The sequence below is a fragment of the Asterias amurensis genome, chromosome 22 (genome assembly GCF_032118995.1).
Source record: "Asterias amurensis chromosome 22, ASM3211899v1".
Classification (NCBI taxonomy): Eukaryota; Metazoa; Echinodermata; class Asteroidea; order Forcipulatida; family Asteriidae; genus Asterias; species Asterias amurensis.
The window spans coordinates 1,600,140-1,625,693 of NC_092669.1; the positions used below are offsets into that span (position 1 = coordinate 1,600,140).

At 39.4% G+C, this 25,554-nt stretch overlaps 2 protein-coding genes across 3 annotated transcripts; both read left to right on the forward strand.

The window, feature by feature from the left end:
• On the forward strand, nt 1-9,065 carry LOC139953994 (fibroblast growth factor receptor 4-like). Its single transcript, XM_071953621.1, has 12 exons — nt 1-259; nt 1,000-1,269; nt 1,492-1,797; nt 2,086-2,309; nt 3,133-3,316; nt 3,716-3,826; nt 5,379-5,563; nt 7,153-7,275; nt 7,574-7,685; nt 7,863-7,959; nt 8,319-8,418; nt 8,927-9,065. Exons 1-12 carry the CDS (start codon nt 199-201, stop codon nt 8,969-8,971), a joined length of 1,818 nt encoding a protein of 605 aa, XP_071809722.1. The 5' UTR covers nt 1-198; the 3' UTR covers nt 8,972-9,065.
• Nucleotides 9,066-12,107: 3,042 nt separating this feature from the next.
• Nucleotides 12,108-24,432, forward strand: LOC139953992 (uncharacterized). 2 transcript variants are annotated; one of them, XM_071953616.1, is made up of 9 exons: nt 12,108-12,194; nt 15,901-16,297; nt 17,167-17,514; nt 18,050-18,397; nt 18,858-19,217; nt 20,029-20,244; nt 20,460-20,525; nt 21,407-21,454; nt 21,691-24,432. In XM_071953616.1, exons 2-9 carry the CDS (start codon nt 15,958-15,960, stop codon nt 22,632-22,634), a joined length of 2,670 nt encoding a protein of 889 aa, XP_071809717.1. In that variant the 5' UTR covers nt 12,108-12,194; nt 15,901-15,957; the 3' UTR covers nt 22,635-24,432. The 2 variants fall into 2 exon arrangements, with proteins under 2 accessions (XP_071809717.1, XP_071809719.1); XM_071953618.1 differs by lacking the exon at nt 18,858-19,217 and having other exon boundaries at nt 12,109-12,194; nt 21,691-24,431.
• Nucleotides 24,433-25,554: the final 1,122 nt, after the last annotated feature.

Sequence of the window (25,554 nt, forward strand, 5' to 3'; positions counted from 1 at the left end):
GGCAGGATATTATGTGCACTCTATTTTCACTTCAGTCTCGAAACCTAAATCGAAGAGTTCAATCTAAACTGAAATTTGATTCCCTAGCGTCAGCGGTTTAGACAGTACTGGTTTAAGAACAAAGGGATACAAATGAATGACTAATAAGGAAACAAGTTTTCTTCGTCAGAGTTTGCTTTCATTCATTTCGAATTAAGGATGGCTGCGAGATATTATTTCCTGCTGCTCGTTGTCTTTTCTATAAGAACCAGTTTTGTCGGTGAGTATTTATAATAGTATAATACTATAGAAATGTATAACAATTAGTTAAAGTTAAACACCTGTCTTGAAATGCAACCAATCTAAAGTGATGCCATATTTTGTTGCTTATTTTAAACTGACTAAATCGTGGTGTTCAACAGTTTCTTAATCTTTTGTGTATGTTTGTATTATACGTTTGCCTTAAAGGCAGTGGACACTGTTGGTAATTACTCAAAATAATTTTTAGCATTAAATCTTTCTTGGTGACGAGTAATGGGGAGAGGTTGATAGTATAAAACATTGTGAGAAGCGGCTCCCTCTGAAGTGCCATAATTTTCGGGAAAGAAGTAATTTTCCAAGAATTTGATTTCGAGACCTCAGATTTAGAACTTGAGGTCATGAAATCAACCATCTAAATGCACACAACTTCGTGTGACAAGGAGGTTTTTTTTTCTTTACATTATTATCTCGCAAGTTCGATGACCGATTGAGCTCAAATTTTCACAGGTTTGTTATTTTATGCTTATGTTGAGATACACCAACTGTGAAGGCTAGTCTTTGACAATTACCAATAGTGTCCACTGCCTTTAAGTTTTTTCTTCTTCTTTTGTATTTGTATTTGTTATAAAAACGAATGGTAATAGCACCAACATTACCGGCTTAAAAACTGGGACACATGTCAATGAGAAGCAAAGTAAACTCAGACCCTAAAAACACGAAAGACCTTCTTTTTCTATAATATTCTCATCCTCGTTGCAGTTCACTCTCTCGAGATGAATTTGACAAGAACGACGCCTCACGAGATCGAGGGAGAAACAACCTCGTTCTCATGTACTGTTGGTGAACTGGGAGAATATGAGTACCTGGAATGGTTTCTGAACGACAAACCATTGCACCTACGGGGTGCGGATTCCCAAAAACAAATATGCCTTAATAAAACGCTGTACAGAAATGATTCTAGGTCGACTCTGAGATGCAGCAAAACTGGGCAAAACAACACCAACAAGACACTTCAACTGAACGTATTCCGTAAGTACATTGATACTTGCATTCCAAGCATAGAAAAATGCTAGATCGTATTATTTGAGCTAGCCTGCTGAACATCAGACACGTCACCTTTCCAGGCTCGTGAATAACGCCAAAGATTGGCCTCGTGTTCTTAGCATGTTCAGCTGGAGCATCCCCAGCAATTTTTGATTTGTAAAGTTTTTAGTTGTTATGTAACCAGTCTGATTTCTTCCCCACTCTCAGATCCACCGGATGTCGTGACCCTTAAAGCTAACTGGACTTCCGGTTTGATTTATAAGTTCAACTGCACTGCCTCGGGAGCAAACCCAGCTGCGAAGATCACGTGGATTATCAACATAAAAGACGCGCAGAGTCGCGAAAAGGTTGTTTTGCGGTATAGTACAGCTACGAACATGTGGACGACCTCGGAAAGCATAACATTGCATGCAAACACAATATCGGACGAAGAGGGCGTCAGATGCATGACGTCGTTTTTAGACAATGATAGTTACGTCGTGAGAGAGCTTCCGTTGGATCTGATCGATAAAGGTAAGCCTCTATTATTACAGTTTCACAAAAAAAACCAAGAGCAAAGTGGTAAATGATTTCTCAGCCAACAATCTCAAATTGCTAGCTCGGGTACGACTTTGATTACAGAAACAATAAAGGCACTTTCATTAACGTTATGACAAAGCAGCCCGGTGAAGAAACACGGACAATGCGATTGACGTAAACGATTACGTCATTGGTACCACCTTCTCTCGCAACAGCAACAAGCAACAGCAAGAAGAGTCCATGTTTTTTTCTCAGCACTAACAACCTCAAACTGTTTTTCAGATCCAAGTTTCAATACAGAAGCATCAACTACGAAGCCTGAGCCCGGTGGTGAAGGAACGCCATCAACGGATAAACCGATTTACGTAAAAGTCTACGTCATTTTTACCGTTTCTGTCGCCGTATGTGTCTGTTTTGCCGTAATGATTGTTTGGAGAGTCGCTCGCCAACCAAAACCTCATCGGGAGGTTCCAACAGTAAACCAGGACAATGAGTTTTCATCTTGGGTACGTAGGCTATTATTGATTTTGCACTTTTTTCTTAAAACACTGGACTACTTGGTAATATTTTCAAAGCTCAGTCTTCTCACTTGGTGTATCTCAACATATGCAAAAAATAACAAGCCTGTGAAAATTTGAATTCAATTGGTCGTCGAAATTGCGAGATATGGAAGAAATAACAAATGCTTGATTTCGGGACCTCAAAATCTAATTCTGAGGTCTCGCAATCAAATTCAAATAATTAGTGGGAAATTAATTCTTTCTCGAAAACTAAGTTACTTCAGAGAGAGCCGTTTCTCACAATGTTTTATACTACCAACAGCTCTCCATTGCTTTTTACCAAGTATGTTTTTATGTTTACATTTATTTTGAGTAATTATCAGAAGTAATTATAAAAATAATCAAAATATCAAAAATAATTATTAACATATAACCTTACTTGGTAACAATGGGGAGAAGTTGATAAAACATTGTGAGAAACGGCTCTCTCTGAAGTAACTTAGTTTTCGAGAAAGAATTAATTTTCCAAGACTTTGATTTCGAGACCACATAATTAGATTTTGAGTTCCCGAAATCAAGCATCTGAAAGCACATAACTTCGTGTGACCAGGGGTGTTTTTACTTCCATTATTATCTCGCAACTCGACGACCAATGAGTTCAAATTTTTCACAGGTTTGTTGTTTTCTGCATATTTTGAGATACACCAAGTGAGAAGACTGGTCTTTGACAATAACCAACAATAACCAATAGTGTCCAGTGTCTTTAAGGAAGGAAATACATTTCCTCTTCTGAATTCAATAAATACAATTTGCTAAGCCTTTATTTCAGGGAACCATGGAATTCGAGGAGAGTAGATTACAGCATCCTGAGGTTGACTTCTCGTTCCCTCGCGAGAACATCGAGCTCCTCGAGGTTCTGGGTTGTGGGAACTTTGGACAGGTGTACAAGGCCATCGCTAAGGACATTCTTGAAGTCGGAATCACAACACCCGTAGCAGTCAAGATTCTGAAAAGTAAGCTTTCCAACTTTAAAATGACATTTTGGAGCTTGAAGCCGAATCCAAAGCCGAAGCCGTGGTTTCTAAAAGGGCCCTTAACATAGGAAGAGTTTGGTGAAATCGACGGTTGGGATCCCTCTGTCTAAGGGGACACTGTGGCCCGAGATTCAAGGCTCCCATGATCCTAGGATCCCAGCAGCCGATTTCAAGAAACGCTATTAGGAGTAGTCCTATCTCGAGTTAGAACGAGTAATTCATCCTAACTTAGGATGGGTTAAATGCGTCCAAACGTCTATGCATACGAAACTTACCTCGTCCATAGGGTTACTTGGGCATTGGATCACAGGATCCCAGTATCACAGGTCTCATGTTTATAGGTTCATCGTGACCATCTTTGAATTGTTCTCGTTTCAGAGTCATCTGTTACTGATATGGAGGCAGATTTCAAGAAGGAAATTACAGTCCACGAAACTCTGACCGCCCATCCAAATGTCGTCTCCATGTTGGGATACTGTATAGAAACAGGTATTTTGTTCAATTAATCAATCAATCAAACAATAAACAAACAAACAAACAAACAATCAGTCAATCAATCACTCAATAAAAGTCATGTATAGAGCGCTATAAGTTTGTTCTAAGGCACCGAGGCACAGCTAATGGTCAAGGAAGCTTGCTTGAACAGGTGAGCTTTAACGAATGTCTTGAATTGGGTATAAGTTAACTGGTATTTCTAATTTCTAATTTCCCTTGTTCATTAAGACACTTGACACTATTAGTAATTGTCAAAGACTAGTCTTCACAGTTGGTGTATCTCAACATATGCAGAAAATAACAAACCTGTGAAAATTTGAGCTCAATTGGCCGTCGAAGTTGTGAGTTTATTATTAAAGAAAAAACACCCTTGTCACACGAAGTTGTGTGCTTTCAGATGTTTTTTTTTTCGAGACCTCAAATTCCAAGAGGTCTCGAAACCAAATTCGTGGAAAATTACTTCTTTCTCGAAAACTACGTTACTTCAGAGGGAGCTGTTTTTCACAATGTTTTATACTATCAACTTCTCCCCATTACTCACTACCAAGTAAGGTTTTATGCTAATAATTATTTTGAGTATTTACCAATAGTGTCCACTGCCTTTCAATTAAATCTTGCCTAGGAAACAAAACAAATCCCCAGTAAAATTTCGAAACCTTTAAAAAAGTTGTAGCCCAATTTCTTTTCCAACTGTTCATGCAATTATTGTCAAAATATTTGTCGTACATTTGAACTCTTGTAATTTATTCGTATAGGCCTATGCCCACTTTCATTTTCGTTCAACTTCCTCTTATTTTTCATTGGAAAGTCGCGTGCGAAGCAACCATAGACTTACTGCAGGTCATAGCAAGTTTTTCATAGACTTGCTGCAAGTCGACTCACTGTTCATAGGCTTTTTACACTTACGCACAAACTCACTTAAAGACTTGCTCCATGTCTGTTTCTACAAAGTACTTGCTGATCGTCTGCTAACTAAACATACGTCACACATAGACTCGCTCCAATTACATTGTTAAAATTGTAGTAATAATCTGTACAGACCTTATCATTGATCTCTATTGTCAATATAGTGGAGATCAATGGACCTTATGCATTTACGTCATCCAGCCGCCATCTTAGAGGTATAAAATGATGACGAAACAATCGAAACGCACAGATTTGTACGCGTGGCACACAGTATTGGCCAATGAACAACCTCCTTTTTTCCTCAAGGTGAGGGCGCCCTACTGGTATAACATCAAGTGCAAAGGTCTATTGCATTCTAGACTTGACTCAAGTCCCATTCACATGCCATCGCCAGAAAACTATTGTTTTGTGATGCTCTGCATTCCCCAACTTCTTCCATTCTTGGGACCACATTGACGATGAGCGCTCACTGCCATAATGGTTTGTTTTCTAGTCGTGTAGTTGGCGCGATATGCTTATAAGGACCTCTCACACGAGTACGGGACTTGAATCAAGTCTAATTGCATTCTATCACCGCTAACCACGAAATTAAAAATCACATTTTTATCGTGTTTTCTTTTTCGTGCCCTCCTCATCTAAGATCCTTTCTACTTGATTCTTGAATTCCTTCCTGGAGGAAATCTTCAAGACTTCCTGCGGAAGAATAAGTTATCTTGGAAGGAGTCAATAGAAGATGACCTTGATGTTGAACCGATTTCTCCCTTCCAGCTCCTCACGTTTGCATCTCAGATAGCAAATGGCATGGATTACTTATCGTGCGTGGGGGTACGTAAAAAATAAAATGTTACTAGTCTTGTGATTTTGTATCTGTGAGCAGGGGCCAATTTCATAGAGCTTCTTATAAAAAGACACTGGACACTATTGGTAATTGTTAAAGACCAGTCTTCACAGTTTGTGTATCTCAACATATGCATAAAATAACAAACCTGTGAAAATTTGAGCTCAATCGGTCGTCGAAGTTGCGAGATAATAATGACAGAAAAAAAACCACTCTTGTCACACGAAGTTGTGTGCTTTCAGATGCTTGATTTCGAGACCTCAAATTCTGAATCTGAGGTCTCGAGATCAAATTCGTGGAAAATTACTTCTTTCTCGAAAACTACGTCACTTCAGGGGGAGCTGTTTCTCACAATGTTTTATACTATCAACCTCTCCCCATTACTCGTTACCGAGAAAGGTTTTATGCTAATAATTATTTTGAGTAAAAAAGCTTGCTTACTTTCACATGTTATTGGCGGCCAAAATTGCATGCCATTATACAATGCTTGTGACTAGTAATTAGCTGTTGGTTACCGCGGCAACGCTTCTCAGATTCAAATATTGGGGGATAAAAAGTGATACTTTTTTCATAACCACACTTCTTCGAAGTGAATCATTTCTCAAAGTGCTTTAATTATACTATCCACGTTTCCAAGTCATTATCAAACGTTTACAGACCCTTTAAACTATGTAGGACAAAATGTACTTTTAAAAATAATATGACTTTTTTTATAGGGCTATACGCTGTACATGTCTTTTAAAAAAAATGTTCTTCCTTGTTTTAGTTTCCCTGTGCAATTTTTTTCTGGTAATAGTGCAACTCTCTGTTTCAACTCATAACTCGTTTCAAAGGCACCTGGAAATATAATGTTTTTTCTTCAAACATTAGAGTATATGTTCCTGAACAATATATTTTTTTTTGAGTAATTGTTTTTGACGATTTATATGTTTAAAACAAAATAATAAAGTTGTGTGGGGGTGACTCCGCCTACCCCTTTTGTGACGTCAATCGAGAAAGACGTTGCCTCGATCGAACATCGAACACACGTACGTGCAAGTACATTCAAAACATCAGGTATTGTTTCAACTTTGAGGACATGTTTTTAGCTTGCGCCAAGAGTCACTATGTTGTGTTGGCACTGCATGCGATTCATCGAGCCTCGATTGACGTCACGAACAGCGCCCTCTCGGGTCGGGCTTTTTTTTCAAATTTGTAAATAAAATGGAAACTAATTTTTTGTAACCTTAGTTAATTGTTTATTCATATTCCACACATCAAAACACATATATTGGTGACAAAAGCTTTATATTGACAAAATACCACTTCTAGGTGACTTTCAAGGATTATCTTGTTACTTTTTTAGAAACAGGTTTATATGGTTGTGGAAATCCGTCGCTCAAGCATTATTACCCCTGGGGTGGATTTTACAAAGAGTTAAGACTAGTCTTATCTCGAGTTAGGATGAGTTACTCTTTAAGTAGAGTCTATGGTTACATTTTCTGCCAACTCTTAAGAGTGTTTCCCTCCAGTTCTGAGAAGTTTTCCCGCCATTTCAGAGAGTTCTATTTTTGTTTGATTATTGTTTTTCCTGTAGTGCATTCATCGCGACCTCGCTTCTCGTAACATTCTACTGACTGAAGAGTTGGTGTGCAAGCTGTCCGATTTCGGACTGGCACGTGACGTGTCGGCGACAGAGCAATACGAAATGACGTCAATGGTAAGATAAAGTGCGCCCTCAATCGTTGCCTCATACACGCACCTTCGTTGTCGAAATCCATCGCAGCAATGAACTTTCCCATACAAGTTTCTAAATTGTTGCCTACCTCCTTTTCTATAAAACAAAAGAGTTGAGTACACCTTTTACATCTGTGCATAGAACGCCCTCATCGTATAAGAGTTACATTAGACTGGCCCTGTGCATCCATAACTCTGTGCCCTGTGCCATAGGGCAACAAACTCTGTAACTTACTATACAACATTGACTATTTGTTTGTTTTGTTTTTTATTCTACGAAGGGACTGGTGCCAGTCCGTTGGTTAGCTATGGAGTGCCTCGTGGACAACACATACACCACGATGAGCGATGTGTGGTCATTTGGAGTCCTGCTGTGGGAAATTGTGACATTGGGTAAGTAGTTTGGCGCGTCATGCTCTCAACAACATGCAGCTTGGGAAACAGTAGCAGCAGCAACAAATGCATATTAGCAAAAACACAGTAAAGACAATTGTAGACATTTTGGTCACTGAGGGCGTAGGAATGTAAGATTGACGTCATTAGCTAACCAACTTCATTCTCTTTGGTTAGGTGCTCATCCCTATCGTGGTATGACAACAAATGACATCATTGGATCCTTGGTTGAAGGCTACAGGTTACCACACCCAGCACATTGCAGTAGACAAGTGTAAGTCCTCCGACCATATTGGGAAATTGGACTTTTGTGGACGCTAGGTGGCAGCAGAGAGCAAACTGATCAGTACAAATCCAACGGTCTTGGATAATGCGCATGCATAAAGTATGTGTAAAGAATGATTAATTATACTTTGTTTAATCTGCTGCCACCTGTCGACTCCAAGTTCCAATATCGCTGTTAAAGGTTCACTCCGTCCCAGTGCCACATCCAAAGGCACTGAGGCGGAATTACCTCGTTCTATTACAAACGTTTCATTATAAATAGCAATGCTCTATTAATATTGCTATTTGTATAAAATATAAATGTTGTTTATGTCTATACCTGTCTACAACTTTTATACAAATTGACAGATTTTCCATCATGAAGGAGTGCTGGAAAGAGGTCCCTCGTACTCGTCCAACGTTCCTCAGCCTTAAGAGAACTCTGGACGTGATGATCGCAGACGCACCGGTAACGTCATAAATTACGTTTTTAAGTAGAGGACGCCCTCTATTGACATGGAAAGTTTATAAAAAGAAACTATAAATAATAAGTAAACCATGTGTAAATCTTTTTTTTGCGTGAGCGCTGGCTCTGAAAAGAGCCGGTTTGTAACAGACCTTATGCATTGACGTCATCCAGCCGCCATCTTAGAGGAAAAACGGTGACGAAACAATCGAGACGCACGGATTTGTATGCGCGGCGCACAGTATTGGCCAATGAACAACCTCCTTTTGACCTCTAGGTGAGGGCGCCCTACTGAAATGACGTCATGTGCATAAGGTCTATTGCCGAAGACCAGGAGACCAAACCGGCTATTCATTTATAGTTTCTTCTTATTTCTCCACACCATGCAAAGCTTCAAACAATTCCATAATTATGGGGAGTTTAATTTGAACAATGTAATGTGAAAACTTAACTTTGTATTGATAGTGCTTCACTGCAGCTAACTATTTGTCTTTTTTTCTTTATTTTGTAGATGTACGTGAACATGTCCAACTTTCAGCCCGACAAATACATATGAGACGCCGTGGCAGAATGAAATATCGACAAAAAGTGGGAACAAACACCCAAACCCTTAAATTATACAGAGCAAAAATAAACTGTGTTTTTCTTTGAGGGGGGGGGGGGGATCCACCCCTTAAACGCAGAACAGCAGAAGTGGGAGCAACTCCGCCCTCTATAAGCTAGTTAAACATATACGAACGCGTATGGACTGGACGGGATATGCACGTTAATAAACTCCACAACATTTTTTTGTACATCATTGTAATAATATGAAGTGGGAGGGGATCCGCCCCCCCCCTGAATGGCAAACTTAGATACAAAAGCAAACGGGAAATCTTACGAGACTAATGCACATAACAATCATCGTTTTGTGCTAAAATCGTTTATTTTTTTTCAGCCAACACCTTTGACGCAAAATGGCAGTGTAAAACAAAATGGTGGTTATTTATTTTTGCCATTGGTATGACCAACTCTGGTCTTCAGTGTTTGACTCAAACTCTTGTATTTCTGACCAGTTGAGTGTACGGGGTTCGAGTCCCTGTCCTGACACTCGTGTCCTTAAGCAAGACACCTATTGTAACACCCAAACTCAGGGTACTTGTTTTCTATCGATTGAGGGCGCTGTTCACATCGAGCAGTTGCTACGAGGGCTGGAAGTCAGAGTCTTAGGCCGTGTCCGAAACGGCGACTTCGGCTACAGCTACGGCTAGATCGCGCGCGTCTGCCTATTCTTCAACACTGGTAGACGCGCTGATCTAGACGTAGCTGTAGCCGAAGTCGTCGTTTCGGACACGGCCTTAGTTTCACGATTTTCCCAAGTAAACAGCCCATTGTTCTTCGCCTAAAGTTTTTGGGATTTCCGCCGAGGTTTATTAAACGGTTTGTGCATTGATTTTCTTGCCACTAAAATTATAAAGCTGATTGATTGATTGTGTTATATTTATGTACTGATTTTAAGCCTAAAATAGTTGTATTTGTCATTGCGTTTAATTTGGTCGCACATGTAATTGGGGATTGTTATTCATACACGCATATTGTCGTTGGTTGATATAACACAGGTTAACGCATAATATTCTATGATTCAGTCAGTTGCTAATTGTGTTTATGTGGTAATTATAGCCCAGGGTTTATAGGTCAAAGTTTGTATAGATTCCCTTCAGGCACATGGGTCAATGTAAACATTGCTTTATTCAGTCCTTTATTTGCATAATTATTGGGGTAATTCTGGTTAGGTCCAAGTAATTGGTACAATCACTGAGTATTTCTTGTGACATATTTTTTTGTTTCTATTTTCATTGTAGTTAATCTGTGCTAATCACAATGCCTAATGAGAAGAAGAAGAGATATTAAAGAAACCAATCACAGAAGCACAGCATTTTCGTCTTTGGCTGATTCACCTATACTACACCATATAATACTTAATTAATACACTGAAACATTATTTAGGAAAAAAAAATGAACACACGAACAGTTGGACTCTGATTATGGTGGTATGCCTAATCCCATGTAAAGCATTAGTCAGTTTTACTAACAGCTGTGCAACCTCAGTCCACTGAATTGAATTTAACACCCGATGTTACTGGTTAGAGCTAGATTTTCATTTAACCTCTGAAGTGAATAATTACAAATTTTCAATGCAGTCGACCGAGTTTTTTTCTTCTCGGTATTTTAATGAAAGTGTTTAGATATTAAAGCCATTGGACCCTTTCGGTACAGAAAAAATAAATAAAAGTTCACAGATTTACAAATAATTTACAGGGTTTACAGAAGGTAATGGTGAAAGACTTCTCTTGAAATATTAGTCAATGAAATGCTTTACTTTTTGAGAAGACAGTAAAACAATATAAATTCTCGTTAGCGAGAATTACGGATTTATTTTAATCACATGTCATGACACGGCGAAACGCGCGGAAACAAGAGTGGGTTTTCCCGTTATTTTCACCCGACTCCGATGACCGATTGAGCCTAATTTTTCACAGGTTTGTTGTTTTATACATAAGTTGTGATACACGAAGTATGGGACTTGGACAATACTGTTTACCGAAAGTGTATAATGGCTTTAAGGAAATAAGATATGCAGAAGTACATTTATGAATATAAAGTTAACAGTGTGCATGTTTTTGGGTTGCCTGTTTTTGTTTAACCTAATCTTTAATATGTGCACTGGATGCAAATATTCTCATAAGAATTGTTGTGCAGTGTTCGAATAACAACACAGGGAGAAGTACATACGTGGTTTAGTTACTACAGATTGGTTTCGTGAGCGTACAAACTGCGAGCGTCATGTGCGTCATGTTCAAAAGGCGCGTATATTTTTTAAGTACGTCAATCAAGTCGAACGTACGGTTTTCGTAGCGCGGACAGACGCGAATGGGCAGTCGCGTACGTAACTAAGCGCACACGCCGAACGTAAAAAAAAACGCGGCTATGTAAATTAAAATCGTTCCGTAGTCACGAAACACATCAAACATGTCTGCGCCCAGAGGGTGGCTTCAAAACGCAGAGCAAGTTAGCGCTCTAATCAATATATATAACTCTATATGGTTTCGCTTTTGTTCGGGTGCATTGATATGCGAACTGCATTAATTCAACTTATTACGAGCCAAAGCACACTACCCGCATGTTTCTCTGTCACAACAATGGCAGCACAATAACCATTAATACGCAAATAATTCAGTTCAATGTTATCAAAGTTCAAAGTGCAGCATATGTGCGTGGGTACGCCTATGTGGGTTTTTTTTCAACGAGCAGACATACAAGTTTCTTTACAATCTCGAGAAGTTCATGAACCCTTTTTTAAAGGAAGGACTGCGCGCCACTTTTTTGTATTAGTTTATAGCCGCCATTTTAACTCCACTTTACAAAGAAATACAATTCAAACTGGTTTTTAATTTATCTGTCGTATTATTTGTATATCTGTTTATGATTAATGAATAAAACATTAAAGATACAGATACCAAAAAATCGCAGAAAGTGTTCGTGAAACAAACCACCGGAAAAAAAAATTCCCATTGAACCCAACTGAATCCCATGAACCCTTTCTTAAAACAATGCATTGAAGCCCCATTTTAAAAAATCAGTTGAAAATTTTCTGAAAATATTTTTTCAGCTATGTATCTTAAAGGTGGGGAAGTCCCTTTTTTGTTAAGGTGACATCATTGTTTGGTGTGTTGAGCTAACGGTAATACCGCTATTTTGTTTCAAAGTCAAACGTTTTCAACCATTACACAGTTTTCAACGTGAGTATGATGATAAGTTTAACAGTATTGTTGCCATTTGTACTTATAGGCTTGCTATAGTTAATGATGTATGTATATTAAAAACGACAATGAGAAAACTGAGTGATCCAAATGTTCCGCGGCCAGTTGGGTTATTGTTCAGTCCCAGTGCACACTCATGCTCTTTGCTCATACAAAGGCAGTGCACTGGGATGGCTGATAATAGGGTTTAATGCGTAACGCAGTAAACCGATTTAACACCAGGAAATATGCATAATTATAGTCAGGTTGCACAGTCGGGGCTATAAGCGATTGGGATTGTCAGGGCGCATTCAGACGTGGTTCCATTGTTCTTTTCAACCAACCAAAGCAATGCATTTGGGGAAAGGGTGCTTGTCTTTCTGGGAACCGTCATTGAATATTCTGCCACCGAGGAGTTAAGATAGATTGTATAGTTTCGCAAAATTCCCTCCCTCCCTCCCTGGGGTTAATGGAAGGGTCAGGGTATTACGGAATACGTGGTACAGATTGATATGACTGATAATCTTACAACTTACACTTAAAGCGGTAAGTTTAGGTTGTTCCTATAAACAAGAAGCTAATAGGCATTGTAGCCTGTGAGGAAGTGGTAAATTAATTTATGTGAATTGATATGGATAAATATGGTGGTAATAAAATGATGTGATTGTATATAAAGAAGTAGATTAATTTGGTACCTTCTTGGCAACTCGCTGGAAGTGGGAACCTCATTGACCCGGAGTTTTCTCCAGTCAATGAGTGCATTTATAATTATAATAATTGTAATTAGTCTGGTACCTTCTTTGGCAAATCGCCGAGAAGTGGGAACCTTTGCGGATTGGAAATTTACCGTTCGCAAAGTGAGGGATTGGGACCCTTTGCGAATTGGTCGCAAAGTGTATTATAATGGGAACTGGTATACTTCTTTATGAGTGTGGATATCACTGGATGGAATTAAATAAAGGGAAATCCCTTATATTATTATGAATTGGCGTTTTACCACCGAATTCAGAGTACGGAATAAATTAACTCTTGGCAGAGTTCACTACAACAACAAATCCTCGTGTCTGTGTATATTTGTCAGGTGGTAACATACGTGTGCGTGTATACACATGCGCATATACCATTCATCTAACCTTATGACCCCCGGTCGATCGATTCGACTATCAGTATTATTGTGGCTCTTCTATTAAACAGCCAAGGAAGGATGATCTCAAATATATAGATATTACAGTTTTCTAATAGCTGGGGTCCATAGGAAACATAAAAAAAAAAAACAACGAGTCTTTTACCTCGCGTTAAAACTTGGTAAAAATGGTTTTTCTCCAGAACGCTCCAAGCCAAATTTCTGAAAAAGGCGGGGTAAAACGAACCACTCAATCATGACGCGTAACGTCATCGGTGGCTAAATTATGGAACCTGCACACCGTCGAACACCTCCAGTAGTACTGAATGGGAAGAAAACAGCGTTCTGTCCGAGGATGTAGAGTACTCCAGTGACTCTAGATCTTTAAGCTCCTCGGAAGAAGTACTCAGGGCCGATGGAAACGACTTGGAGGATCTTGAAGTGCCCGGAGGTGCCGGTCCAGCGTTGGTTGTTCGCGGTGCCGTACCATACCGGTACGAGCCAGCTGAAGCTGGGGAACTGCAGGAAGGACATCCGCGAAAATGTGACCCGTCTCAGGAACACTGAGCGCTATGTGATGTGGTCACACATTAACATTAACATGACATGAAGTACATTTTTAACATTATTATTATTCCTATTAAATTATTTTATCCCATGTTGTTCCGGTTCCCCATTGATTGACTTTATGGAATAAACATAAAAATAAAGCCCATACATGCCCAATTGAAATGTAGCCCATCCAACAACCTATAATTCATTCTGAAAAGTTATTTTTTACATCAGTGGACACTATTGGTATTTACTCAAAATAATTATTAGCATAAAACCTTACTTGGTAACGAGTAATGGGCAGAGGTTGATAGTATACAAATATTGACTGCTTCGAGTGCTATGGTTAAAACTATGACTCCCGAGGTGATCCCCGGAGCGTTCTATTTTCCCGAGGCGAAGCCGAGGGAAAATAGAACGCTCCGGGGATCACCGAGGGAGTCATAGTTTTTAACCATTGCACGAGTAAAAGCAGTCAATATTTATTTTATAACACCCCAAACATTTCTAAATACTGTACTATAATTATTAAGTTACAGACCTGAATGCTACAATCCACGGACGGCGCTAATACAGATTGCAAACACTTTTACTTACTGTGTTGCATGTAGTGTCGTGCAATCCGAAGTGGTTACAGACTATTAGTTTATCATCCTCGTACACGCAACGGACGTCTGGGTACTGCACGCCGTGTGCTAGTCTTCGGACTAGCGCATGGCAAACCGACGCACTATCACACGGCCGTCGTCTAGCAAAACTAAGACATGTCATGTGACGCGCACTAAACCAATGAGCAGGCAGAATACTTGCAAGGGGTGTTATAATATAAAACATTGTGAGAAATGGCTCCCTCTAAAGTAACGTAGTTTTCGAGAAAGAAGTAATTCTCCATGTATTTGATTTCGAGACCTCAGGTCTCAAAATCAAGCATCTGAAAGAACATAATTTCGTGTGACAAGGGTGTTTTTTTATTTCATTATTATCTCGCAACTTCGACAACCAATTGAGCTCAAATTTTCACAGGTTTGTTATTTTATGCATATGTTGAGAAACACCAAGTGAGAAGACTGGTCTTTGACAGTTACCAATAGTGTCCACTGTCTTTAATTAAATATAAATCTGTGACTCATGGTTTTCTGTCAAACCAGTACACATGTCCATGGACATTGTTTACATCAAATATTGGATAGAAGGTTCAATGTTCAGTGTGCCTACACACAATCAAGTTTACACCTTGATATCCCACTAAAACCTCAACAGCGGGGTTTTTGAAAAAGGTGAAATTAAATTTTCATTTTGAAAAACCAACAACTGAAACTTTGTGATGTAATTTCTCTTCATGTATAACAAAATGTTCAAAAATAAACCACCTGTTGGCTTTTGCTGATGTGACCAAGACTCAAGATCATCCACTTCCTGATGACTCGCCCGATCGTCGCACACGTGTGTGTGTGTTTACCTCTGCCATGTCTTTGACCCGTCGACCGTCGTGATTTTTAGCCGCCGCTCACGTCACAGGGGTATTACGTAATCATTATCATTCATAAGTAGATTTTGACTCTCGGCTGAAAAAGCCGCGCGGCCGGGTGCATTTTTGACTCTAGTTATTTATTACTAAATGCAAATTTTGAGAGTAAAATTTTTTTTAACCGGTATCTACGATGTCTATTTGGCCATAAAAAGGTAATAGTTGAAATGTTGAGATCATCCTTTATTGGCTGTTTAAAATCCAGTGCAGTAATGGCATTCATAGCTACAAAAAGGGGCTGAATCGCAATGTTCTTCTGCCTTGGTTGAACACAAAAAACACTTTCCCATTATCCAATGGTGCTCTGAAGACGTTGCGTCATCCGTGCAGTTGTCCCCACTAAACGGTTTGAAGGCAATGGGCACGTTCGGTAGTCAAAGACCAGTCTTCTCACTTGCGTGTGAGACCCCAGACTATTATGTTTTACTATGAGTATAGTAAAAAAAAAATGAGTGGATAAGCAAAAAAAGACTCTCAGAATGTATGTATTTTTGTATTTTCAGCTTTTAGAGGTGTGCTCCTCCCACTCGACTAAGTTCAAAATCCGCTTTTCCCGAATAATGGCATTTTTGAAAATTTGTCAGTGGTGTGTTCTGACTGTCTCTGTCACGCTCGCCATCACAATGGATGAAGAGCCTCTGACCGTCACATGTCAGAACATACGTCATGACAAAATACTCGGCGATCTTGACAGTGGAGAGGGTAGCAACATGTCTCTTGAGAGTTGCACAATAATTACGCAATCCAGCTACTCGTCAGACAGCATACACGAAATGTGTTGTCAACACTGCCATAGTTGCTCTTTGCCTGGAACTGAAGAAGGGCAGTGGAAGGGAAAGACTGTTTCGAGAACCGTGAAATTGAATTCGACGAAGCTATACGAGCGAAAGAAAAGACAAGGTAACTAATTATACAACCACCGGTTCACCTTCATGACCCCCGACATACAGCCACGGGTTTACTTTTAATCCCCGGGTTCAGAGTTGACCCGGGGATTATATTTCGATGAGCCTAGTGTGATCTTAAGATGTGTAGCAAACCATAGAGAACCTTCTCTCTGATCAAACCTTAATTGCAGTGCGAAGACTGATTTCTGATACAAATCACTGTAGTCACATTGACAGCACAGTAATCATCTCAAGCGCGAGGAGGGACTTGCAACGCACCAGTGACACGTTGTATGCACATGCTGACAAACGTTTTCAATATGTAAAAGAAAATGTTTTTTGTACTTTCATTACAATAAATATTTCTATCGAAGTATTTTTAAAATGTCCAGGTATCACCTGAGTTAACTTAATAAGCTTATAAGTTTGCTTAATCAATTAAGTTTCACAATTTTCTACCATTAAAAATATTGACATACTTTTTTTTTGCACACAAAGGATGCTAGCTGCCTGACTGCCTCCCCCTCCATATCAAATGACCCCTCTTGATTGACACCCCCTCTAGGTACTATGGTTAAGCCAAAAACAATAATTATTTTAATTGTGTCATCAAGTGCTGACGGTGGCCTTCCCTGCTGGGTTTTATGACAATTCTTTGTACTTTAATTGTTTTGTGAAATCGATCCCGAAATCGATATACACCGAGCGATGTGTGTCGCACTGCTCTAGAATTGCAAAGGTCGTGGGTTCGAATCCCACCCGAGTAATATGCCTGTGATTTTTGTCCACATGACTCGGGAAAGTACCGAGTATACAGTGCTACACACATCGGTGTATGGGTAAAAACCTAAAAAAAAAACATCAATTATTGTTGATCGACAGAAGGTGCTGAGAGACCCTTACATACATCGGGTACCGAGCGGGTGCTTCAAGCAGGTCACACCTACCACTTACCATGTCCAGTTTTCTCTCCTGGTGACGTCATCAATGACATAGTTTGGTTCAAAGGGAGCAACTGCGACCCCAAAAAGCGACAGAAAATCCTGCAACACTACAACCCACCCGACGGTACATTGATAACTCCGAGTCCACACTATCAGTTCACTGAGACCAATTACGGCTTGGTCATCGAGTCTGCTAACCTGACTGATTCAGATCGGTATTGGTGCAAAGCGCACAAGGAACCCATCGGGGAATATGTGGAGGAATTCCTGGATTTAATTGTCTTAGGTGAGAAGATTCTTCCACAGACTGTGGCCCTTTTCGAAACCACGTCTTCGGCTTTGGATTCGGCTGCAAGCTCCGTTCTCTAATCTGAAGACCTGAGCACGTACGCAAAGTACGAAACGAGTCTGTGTTCATTACTTGGTGGAATTACCGACCCCTTGAACTGACGTCACACACGGCTGACGTCACACAAGTCTTCCACTTTGTATTTCTCATTGCTTCAGTTAGAGACGATAGCTTTGTAACGAATTTCTAATGGGAACGCTAGGTGGCACCAGACTTACCAGGTAAACTTCCACTGTTCACGTAGTTCTGAGCATGCGCACATTACCGAGAACAAATTATTTTACCTGGTGAGTCTGCTGCCACCAAGCGTCCCAAAAGTCTCCCATTCAGTCCTTGTTTCATTTAAATATTGACCAAGAAGTGGCTAGTTTTGACCCGGACAGGGTAAATTCTCTCCTGCGACTTTTTAATAAAATGAAATGTCTAGTGAATTTCATTCTTGATGGTTGTGTTTTTTTCCCCCACTCGACAGGTACAAACTTCCCAATGCACAGATGGCCAGACACGGTCGAGGATATCGCCAAAATAACTTTGAATTTCGAAGAGGCTAAACTCGTCACGTGTCCAGTGATGTCACAAACCAGTTCAAGGCGAGATGACGTCACCGTTTACTGGTCACGCCTAAATACAGAAGACGGCCAAAGTATGGAGATTGTTTTCCCTGATGTCGTCGGAGTTGTGGCAGGTGGGGAGTACCGTATAGATGGTGACAATAATCTGGTGGTGGACAAGTTCAACGAAAGGGAAGAAATGTATTGTTGTCATGTGTTTCAAGAAGACACAGATCCAAGACAAGGCTGTGTGAGAGTAGTATGGGGAGGTGAGAGTTTGTAACGTGAGGACGCTAGGTGGTAGTAGATTGTAGTTTTTCCCCTGACCATGCTCACATTCTTTTCGAACTAATTTTTTTTTCTTGCAGAGTATTATTTTAGACACGGCTTATAATTACCCGGGTCCAAAGGCACGGTATACAAATTGAAACTTCTTACCAAACCTGGCCTTTGTCTGCTTCACTTTTGGGTGTTCATTTTTGTGTGAAAGCTTTATCTGTCACGCTTAGTTTTTGCAGTTAAAAACTAATAGACCTTTATCGTGGTGCAGCCATCTTGAATTTCTCCCATTGGTATCAATGTTACCAAACTGAGACTGGAAGAACAAAATAGTCTGGTTTCTATTTGCAAAATTGGTTATTAGCATTCATTATTGTTATTCGATAATACGAGGAACATGGCCAAGATGGAGATAGCATGATAAAGGTCTATTCTGATCTTTGTTTACAGCAACCCAAAAACCAAAATACCCTGTCATCTCGGCCTGTGTTGACGTCAAAACTCCAGAAGGCCAATGTGACGTCAGACTTGAGTCGGACCAAGATTTCTTTCAACTGGATTGTTTAGTGAACAATGTATACCCTAGGCCTGACGTGAGCTGGTCACTGAAGGACTGCATTGGTACAAATGCTACGGGTTTCTCCACCTGTAACGATTGGACGTACGATAATGTATCAATGACGTACAGTGCGATATCGAAGTTGTATTTACACAATTTACCATTGGAGTCCTTTTCGTGTAATTTCATTTGCACGTCGCTTGGTGGCGCCATTCAAAATGGCGGGGAATCATCTTCTGTTAAAATATCACGTGAGTGTTGCTTGCTTCATATGTTTGTTTAGATCTTCCCGTCAAGGGAACTCGGTGAATTCTCACGTAGATATATGAATGCCAAGCTTGCAACAGCCTTCTCTCTCTTACAACCGTTGGTTTGACGTCTACGATTATGAATTGCACTACATCAAGAAATGGTGACTCAGTAGCTACATGACAATACATGTACTTATAATAGGTGTTAAATTTGCATCGGGGATAAAGAATATTAATTTTGGTTTTTACCCATACACCGATGTGTGTTAGCACTGTATACTCAGTACTTTCCCGAGTCCTAGAGGCAGTTCGAATCCTATGTTATATCGTTGCGGTACCCGCTGCCAAAACATAGGATTCGAACTGCCTCTAGCTACCGGGCATCTTCGGTAGTCTAGTTGGTAAGACACTGCTCTAGAATTGCAAGGGTCGTGGGTTCGAATCCCACCCGGGTAACATGCATGTGATATTTTTTCACAGGACTCGGGAAAGTACTGAGTATACAGTGCTAACACACATCGGTGTATGGGTAAAAACCAAAATTAAAATACATGTACTTGTTTTAGACATTGTGAAATCAGCGGTTAGCTTGGTAGGTATGATTCGAACCCACATCCTTGCGATTGCAATTCCTGCAGTCTATACCATGCATTGCCTTACAATGCTTCATTGAATTCTTAACTTAAAATCTCTGTTTCATTTATATGCACAAACAAATCAAACTATGTGTACAGCAAGATTGATTCAATCTAATGTTTCATATCACTTTAAAAATGTTTCCTCTAATGCAATACGTTTTTTATTTTCTCAGGTGCCGAAGAAATCAAGTCCAGCTGCAACTATGCTCTCCTCTTTATAATGACAAGCATCTTTGTGACTGTGTTGATCATTTTGGTCATCAGACTTTGTTTAGCTTTTCCAAGAAGTCGGGGTTTTATCATGAAACACGTCAGTGATATGGGAACTTTTAGTTGCCTCGTGGACGATGAAGAGACGCCCACACGGAGTAAAGAATTAAAGCTTACAGGTATTAACAGCTCTCTTGAAGGCACACGTTGCCTTGGGTTAAGCGCTTTCGGCAAATAAAAAAAAGTTTGTTATGAAATAAATATCATTATAGTTATTGAGGGTTTTTGTTTTTACACCAAAATATTTGACTATTAATAAAACTTGTTGACGAATTTTATCAAAAGTAATTTTTTTTTTAATTAGTTGCTATGTTTTATGTATTTTCATTTTAAGAATTGACACATTTGGAAAGCTCACCGATGATCGTTAAAGGAAGTGAAGGCGATGCCAACACCAAAGGTAGACTTTTATTCATTGCAATAAATCCCCATTGATATTACAGTCTTTTATTTATACACTTTCTGTCACTTTTTGTAAGTTTCGTTTTGAAGAATACAAAATAAAAATGGGCGTTAATATTAACATGCTATATGTAAATCAGGATGACGCTCTTGGCGCGAATGTGATTTGAAAAAAGAGATGCAATGAATTACACACAAACTAATATCGCAATTTCCAGGTTTGAACTGGTAATAATAAAAGTGGCTTCTTATTTGGCATTCAAATCCGTCACCCAGTGACGCTCAAGGCGCTTTAACGTTCAGTAGTTACCTCACAAAGGTGATTGCACGGGGCTACGCTTGACGTACAAGACCTACTCATTTTATCATAGTACGTATTAATGGTTTACGAGATGTGGTGACGCAATATGCAGCCAATCAAACCTGGAACACCGGGGCGAACCACTATAAGTAAACTGCCTTATTTTACGTGCGTTACACAGCACACGGGACCAACGGCTTTACGTTCCAGCCGAAGGACGAAACAGTCATGGTCTTAAAAGACTTGAACCCAAACACACCATAGCTTGCGTCCGTTGCTCTCATCCGTTCGGCCACGATACGTCACAAACTGAATTTTGGAATGTAAATGTTTGCTTTCAATGTAAAAAGTCTGTTCCAAAATGACGGGCCAGATGTTGAGAGCGATCGGCCTCATCACTAAGAGTACCTCGTGAATGTGTATAGGAGATGGGTGTTAGCAGAGCCAAGTTGTTTTGGGGATGGTTCGTAGATACGTTTAAGTCCATGGATACATCATGAATGTTTTTGTTTGTAGATATCAAAATGCGAGAGAATAACCAAGAAATAACCTTTTCTCGTTTCCGTTTTTCATAACAGAGCCTGTGTGTCTTATTAGCCGAACGAACCACAACATCATTTTTACAGGTTTGTTTGTTTGTTGGGGTGTTTGTTTGTTTGGGGTGTTGAGGTTGTTAGGTCTGTTTTTTTTTTTTTTTTTTTTTTTGGGGGGGGGGTCGGTGCTGGGGTGTTTGTTTGCAGTTTTGATTTTTTGTTTGTCATGTGTTTACTTGGTTGGGAGTAGAGATTACCCAGTGAGCATTATGAGGTTCATAATGGTGATATTTCGTGACGCTAAGGCCATGTTCTTCCCCCTTTTTCAGACAACACATACAACTGGGTCTCACTTGGGGAGCTTGTCACCAATTCGTCCAATCGTGTTGACACCAAAAGTGGATTCAAGTACATCCTTCACGTCATACCGTCACCAATCCAAGATGGCGGATTGGTTATCATAGACTCCGTCGCCATGCATCAGTTTACTTCGGAATATCATTACAAATATGTGAACTTGTATAAACAGGTACCGGCCAATTATCTTTGCGTCACCTATTCCACAACAAATAAGCTTATTTTTGGACTGAAAATGGGTAAACTTAAGATTTTTGATCCTGATAAAGCTGAATTAAGCACTTTTGCATCAGTATTGCCGGTTGGGCAAGCTGAGGTTAAGCTTGACGATATCTCAGTGGACTGCAATGGGTTTGTATTTGCCGCTGACTCTAAAGGGAAAGCGATCTCGATGTTCGATCCCGAGGGAGTGTACATTAACCGAGTAGAGATCAACATCGTACCCAAATTCATCTTCGCTCACACAACTGAAGAGATGAAGGTTGATATTTTTGTGAGCTCCGAGTCTAAAGTTGAGATGTACGGTTGCGACAGAAAGCCCCATTATCCATACCGAGCAACGATGGGGGCTCCCAAATACATCGTAGACGACAAAATGGCAGATGCAGAAAGCTTCTGCTCGGGTGGGATCACCGTACGCGATGACAACCTCTTCTTGTTGAACAGACTAACCGACGACAAGAACGTGCAGGTTCTACAACGTAAACAGACCGGCGGGGACGAGGAACACAAGTTCATTGTCGCCGTCTCTGATGAGGACGAGGCTGATACGGTGACGTCAAGTGGCATCAAGGGAATTGCTTTTGCCAAAAGAGGTGAAATGGTTTTTGTCTATTTTGACAATGCTGTTTACATCTTTGAGAAGACCAAAAAAGATTCTGCCGAGCATAAAATTGATGAAACAGCTGCGATTTAAATAAAACAATATGTTTAGGTGAGGTTTGTGGTAGCAGCATGTGTACAGTCTCTTTTGAGTTGGTTCTGATCTGAAAAGAACCGGTGGCGGTTGACAACGTTTTGATCAGTAGGCATTTATGTGCTCTGATGATACGAAAGTTTGTTTAATTGTTGTTAAATAATTTGAGATGACAATACAATGTACGATATGATAACATTAATCGTAACAACAGTTTGTTCAATTCTTACAGGTGTTTTGTTTTAGTAGTCACTATTTCTTTAATCATATTTAAATGCCATGTATAAGCAGAAATTTATATATATATTTTACATACTGCACCATGCAAGTTAAAGATGCTATGTCAGATTTTTGGCCCCAAACATTAAAAAATTGAGTGGATGGTATTTCAAAGAGTATCACCCGCTCTAACGAAAAAAAGTTTAACTATTACTTTTAATGGTCAGGAACCAAGACAAAAATTTTAAACGTTTCTTATAAAACACATAAAAAATGGGTCACGTGATATATTGTCGGGATCCTGACAAAAACTTATTTGGAGCACTTTATTTCACTGCTATTAATAATTGGCGGACTTTTTCGAGCAATGGCTCAAATGAAAGCTTGTAACTTTCTCGACCCCCATCAAAATACCTTATGAATTTTAAATCAAAATTGTGGGGTCAAATCTGCCAAAAATCTGACATAGCATCTTTAAGGTAATTAAGCAAAACTATAGTATCACTTTGTATGCCTTACAATTAGCTGACTTTTCATTGGTGAAGCGGTGTAGACAATATAAACCACTTGGGGCGGATGGTGTATAATCCGTATTATAATCCTATGTACATGTCATGTACAAAGAACTTTGTAAAATAATTCTGTGAAATGTTTAACCGTGCACTTTACATGTAAATGAGATTTTAGAATTTGTAAAACTAGATCACTTTGCAGCTTACTTTCAATATTTTCTCTCTTTAAGTAATTGGTAAACAAAAAGCTTGATTTAATTCATTTTGACACAAGTTTCCTGATGTTAGGCGATTGGACTTGTACGTGAGGAGCGTTCGATACGTGTGTGACGTGATACACAACATGCAACCGTATCATTCATGTACTTCTTTGAACAAATCTCTTGATACAGCTTTTATTGTGTGGGAAATTCCGGCAAGGTGTTTTGTTGCTGGTTGCATCAATGGTGCCATTATTCAGCACAGATTCGCTTCAGATTAAAAAATACTGGTGAATTTGGGCAGCTGCAGTGAAACATACCAGAGCTTAATGTCAAGCAGGAGTGTTCATTGAAGCTGCGAGTGCATTGTCATTAGGCTTTATGAAAGATGGTGGACGTGCACTGTTTGGTTTGGGTGGATATATAAACCATAGTGTCATGTCATAACATGTTGTCCGCCATGCCCCAAATTGGCTTAATATTCGGTGTCTATACGACGAAAGCGCAGCACCACGCACCCTGTCGAAAAGGATATAGGTCTTGTAATTCATAACAAACACATGAAATAGTAAGTATTCTCGTTGTATATTGTTTATGCTCCATATACTTTTCAATTTACTTGTCGAACTACAGGAATAACTAAGGGAATAAAAGGGTAGCGACGAGTTTTTAAACTGCCGTTTAAAACAGGCAGGGTCGTGGCTGTGTGATAAAAAGGCCCGCGCCGGAGGCGAGGGTCTTTATATCGCACGGCCACAATGAAGACCGTAAGTTATATTGGGTAAAAAGTATGTCTTATAATATTATAAAAAAAAGCCTTTTAGATAGAATTAATAAAATGAAACTGATTGAAAACGAAACCCGTGTGTGCACGATAATGAAACTGAATTCGATAGTAGCTAAACAGAAACCACACAGTTGGAACTAATCAAGGACGGGAAATACATGACTTTGAAAGCGCTTTAATATTAATTTTCATAAAATTAATATTGGTAAGTTAGATAATGGAGACTCTATATTTTCTCGTTGTTAAATAATCCATAAAGAGGGAACATGTGCATAACGGCGTTATTAAAACCTTAGTCTCATCTCAAGCCAGGAATTGTTAGTGTTATGGTACAAAACCTCTCGCTGCGGTGTAAAAAGGAAAGTAAACGTATGCCCCCGGAGACAGAGGCGTCTAGATGTTGAGGGAGCTGCAGGCATACACTGCAGCAGATTTTACGAAACGCTAGGATTTCACTCCATTCTTACTCATTGTAACCAAACTGAGGTTGCACGAAATAATAGTCTGGTGCCTTGTTTGCGCAATGAAATTGGAAACAGGGAACATGACCAAGATGGTGACAGCGTGATAAAGGTCCATCTTTCGAGTTAGAACGAGTAACCCTTGTTCAATGCGTACGTCTATGGATACGGAAGTTAACTCGTCTTAACTCGTCCTAAAATTAATCCTAAGTTGGGAGAAGAGTTTGGTGAAATCTACATCAGATTTAGCCGAAATTGCTAAATCTTAAAAAAAAAATATCTATATATATCTATATATATATATATATATATATATATAAAATGGATATGTATTTGTTTGTACTTGTTTTATGCCTCTGAAGAAGGTCCGGATTGGATCGAAAGCTAAGGCCATCTACCCTATTCATTATATATATATATATATATATATATATATATATATATATATATATATATATATATATAATGAATAGGGTAGATGGCCTTAGCTTTCGATCCAAACCGGACCTTCTTCATATATATATATATAAATATATCTCAAATAATAAACCACAAGGGAAACTGACTGGGTACATTGTTAAATAATTTTGGGATGAACAAAGAAAAAAATGACTAGAGCGGGATTTGAACCAACGACCTCCGGTTTAACGTGCCGGCGCTCTACCAACTGAGCTATCTAGCCCTATGTTGGTGGTCATGTATATATATGAAAGAAAAAACATTTCGGTTTCAGTTTTACAA

Excerpts from the sequence above, each read along its gene's own strand:
- LOC139953992 (XM_071953616.1), top strand. The coding sequence starts at position 15,958 with ATGGCATTTTTGAAAATTTGTCAGTGGTGTGTTCTGACTGTCTCTGTC. Across the intron at positions 19,218-20,028 it reads ATCTTCTGTTAAAATATCAC|GTGCCGAAGAAATCAAGTCC; the intron begins GTGAGTGTTGCT and ends TTATTTTCTCAG. Across the intron at positions 20,526-21,406 it reads AGGCGATGCCAACACCAAAG|AGCCTGTGTGTCTTATTAGC; the intron begins GTAGACTTTTAT and ends TTTTCATAACAG.
- LOC139953994 (XM_071953621.1), top strand. The coding sequence starts at position 199 with ATGGCTGCGAGATATTATTTCCTGCTGCTCGTTGTCTTTTCTATAAGA. Across the intron at positions 7,276-7,573 it reads AATACGAAATGACGTCAATG|GGACTGGTGCCAGTCCGTTG; the intron begins GTAAGATAAAGT and ends TATTCTACGAAG. Across the intron at positions 7,960-8,318 it reads GCACATTGCAGTAGACAAGT|ATTTTCCATCATGAAGGAGT; the intron begins GTAAGTCCTCCG and ends ACAAATTGACAG.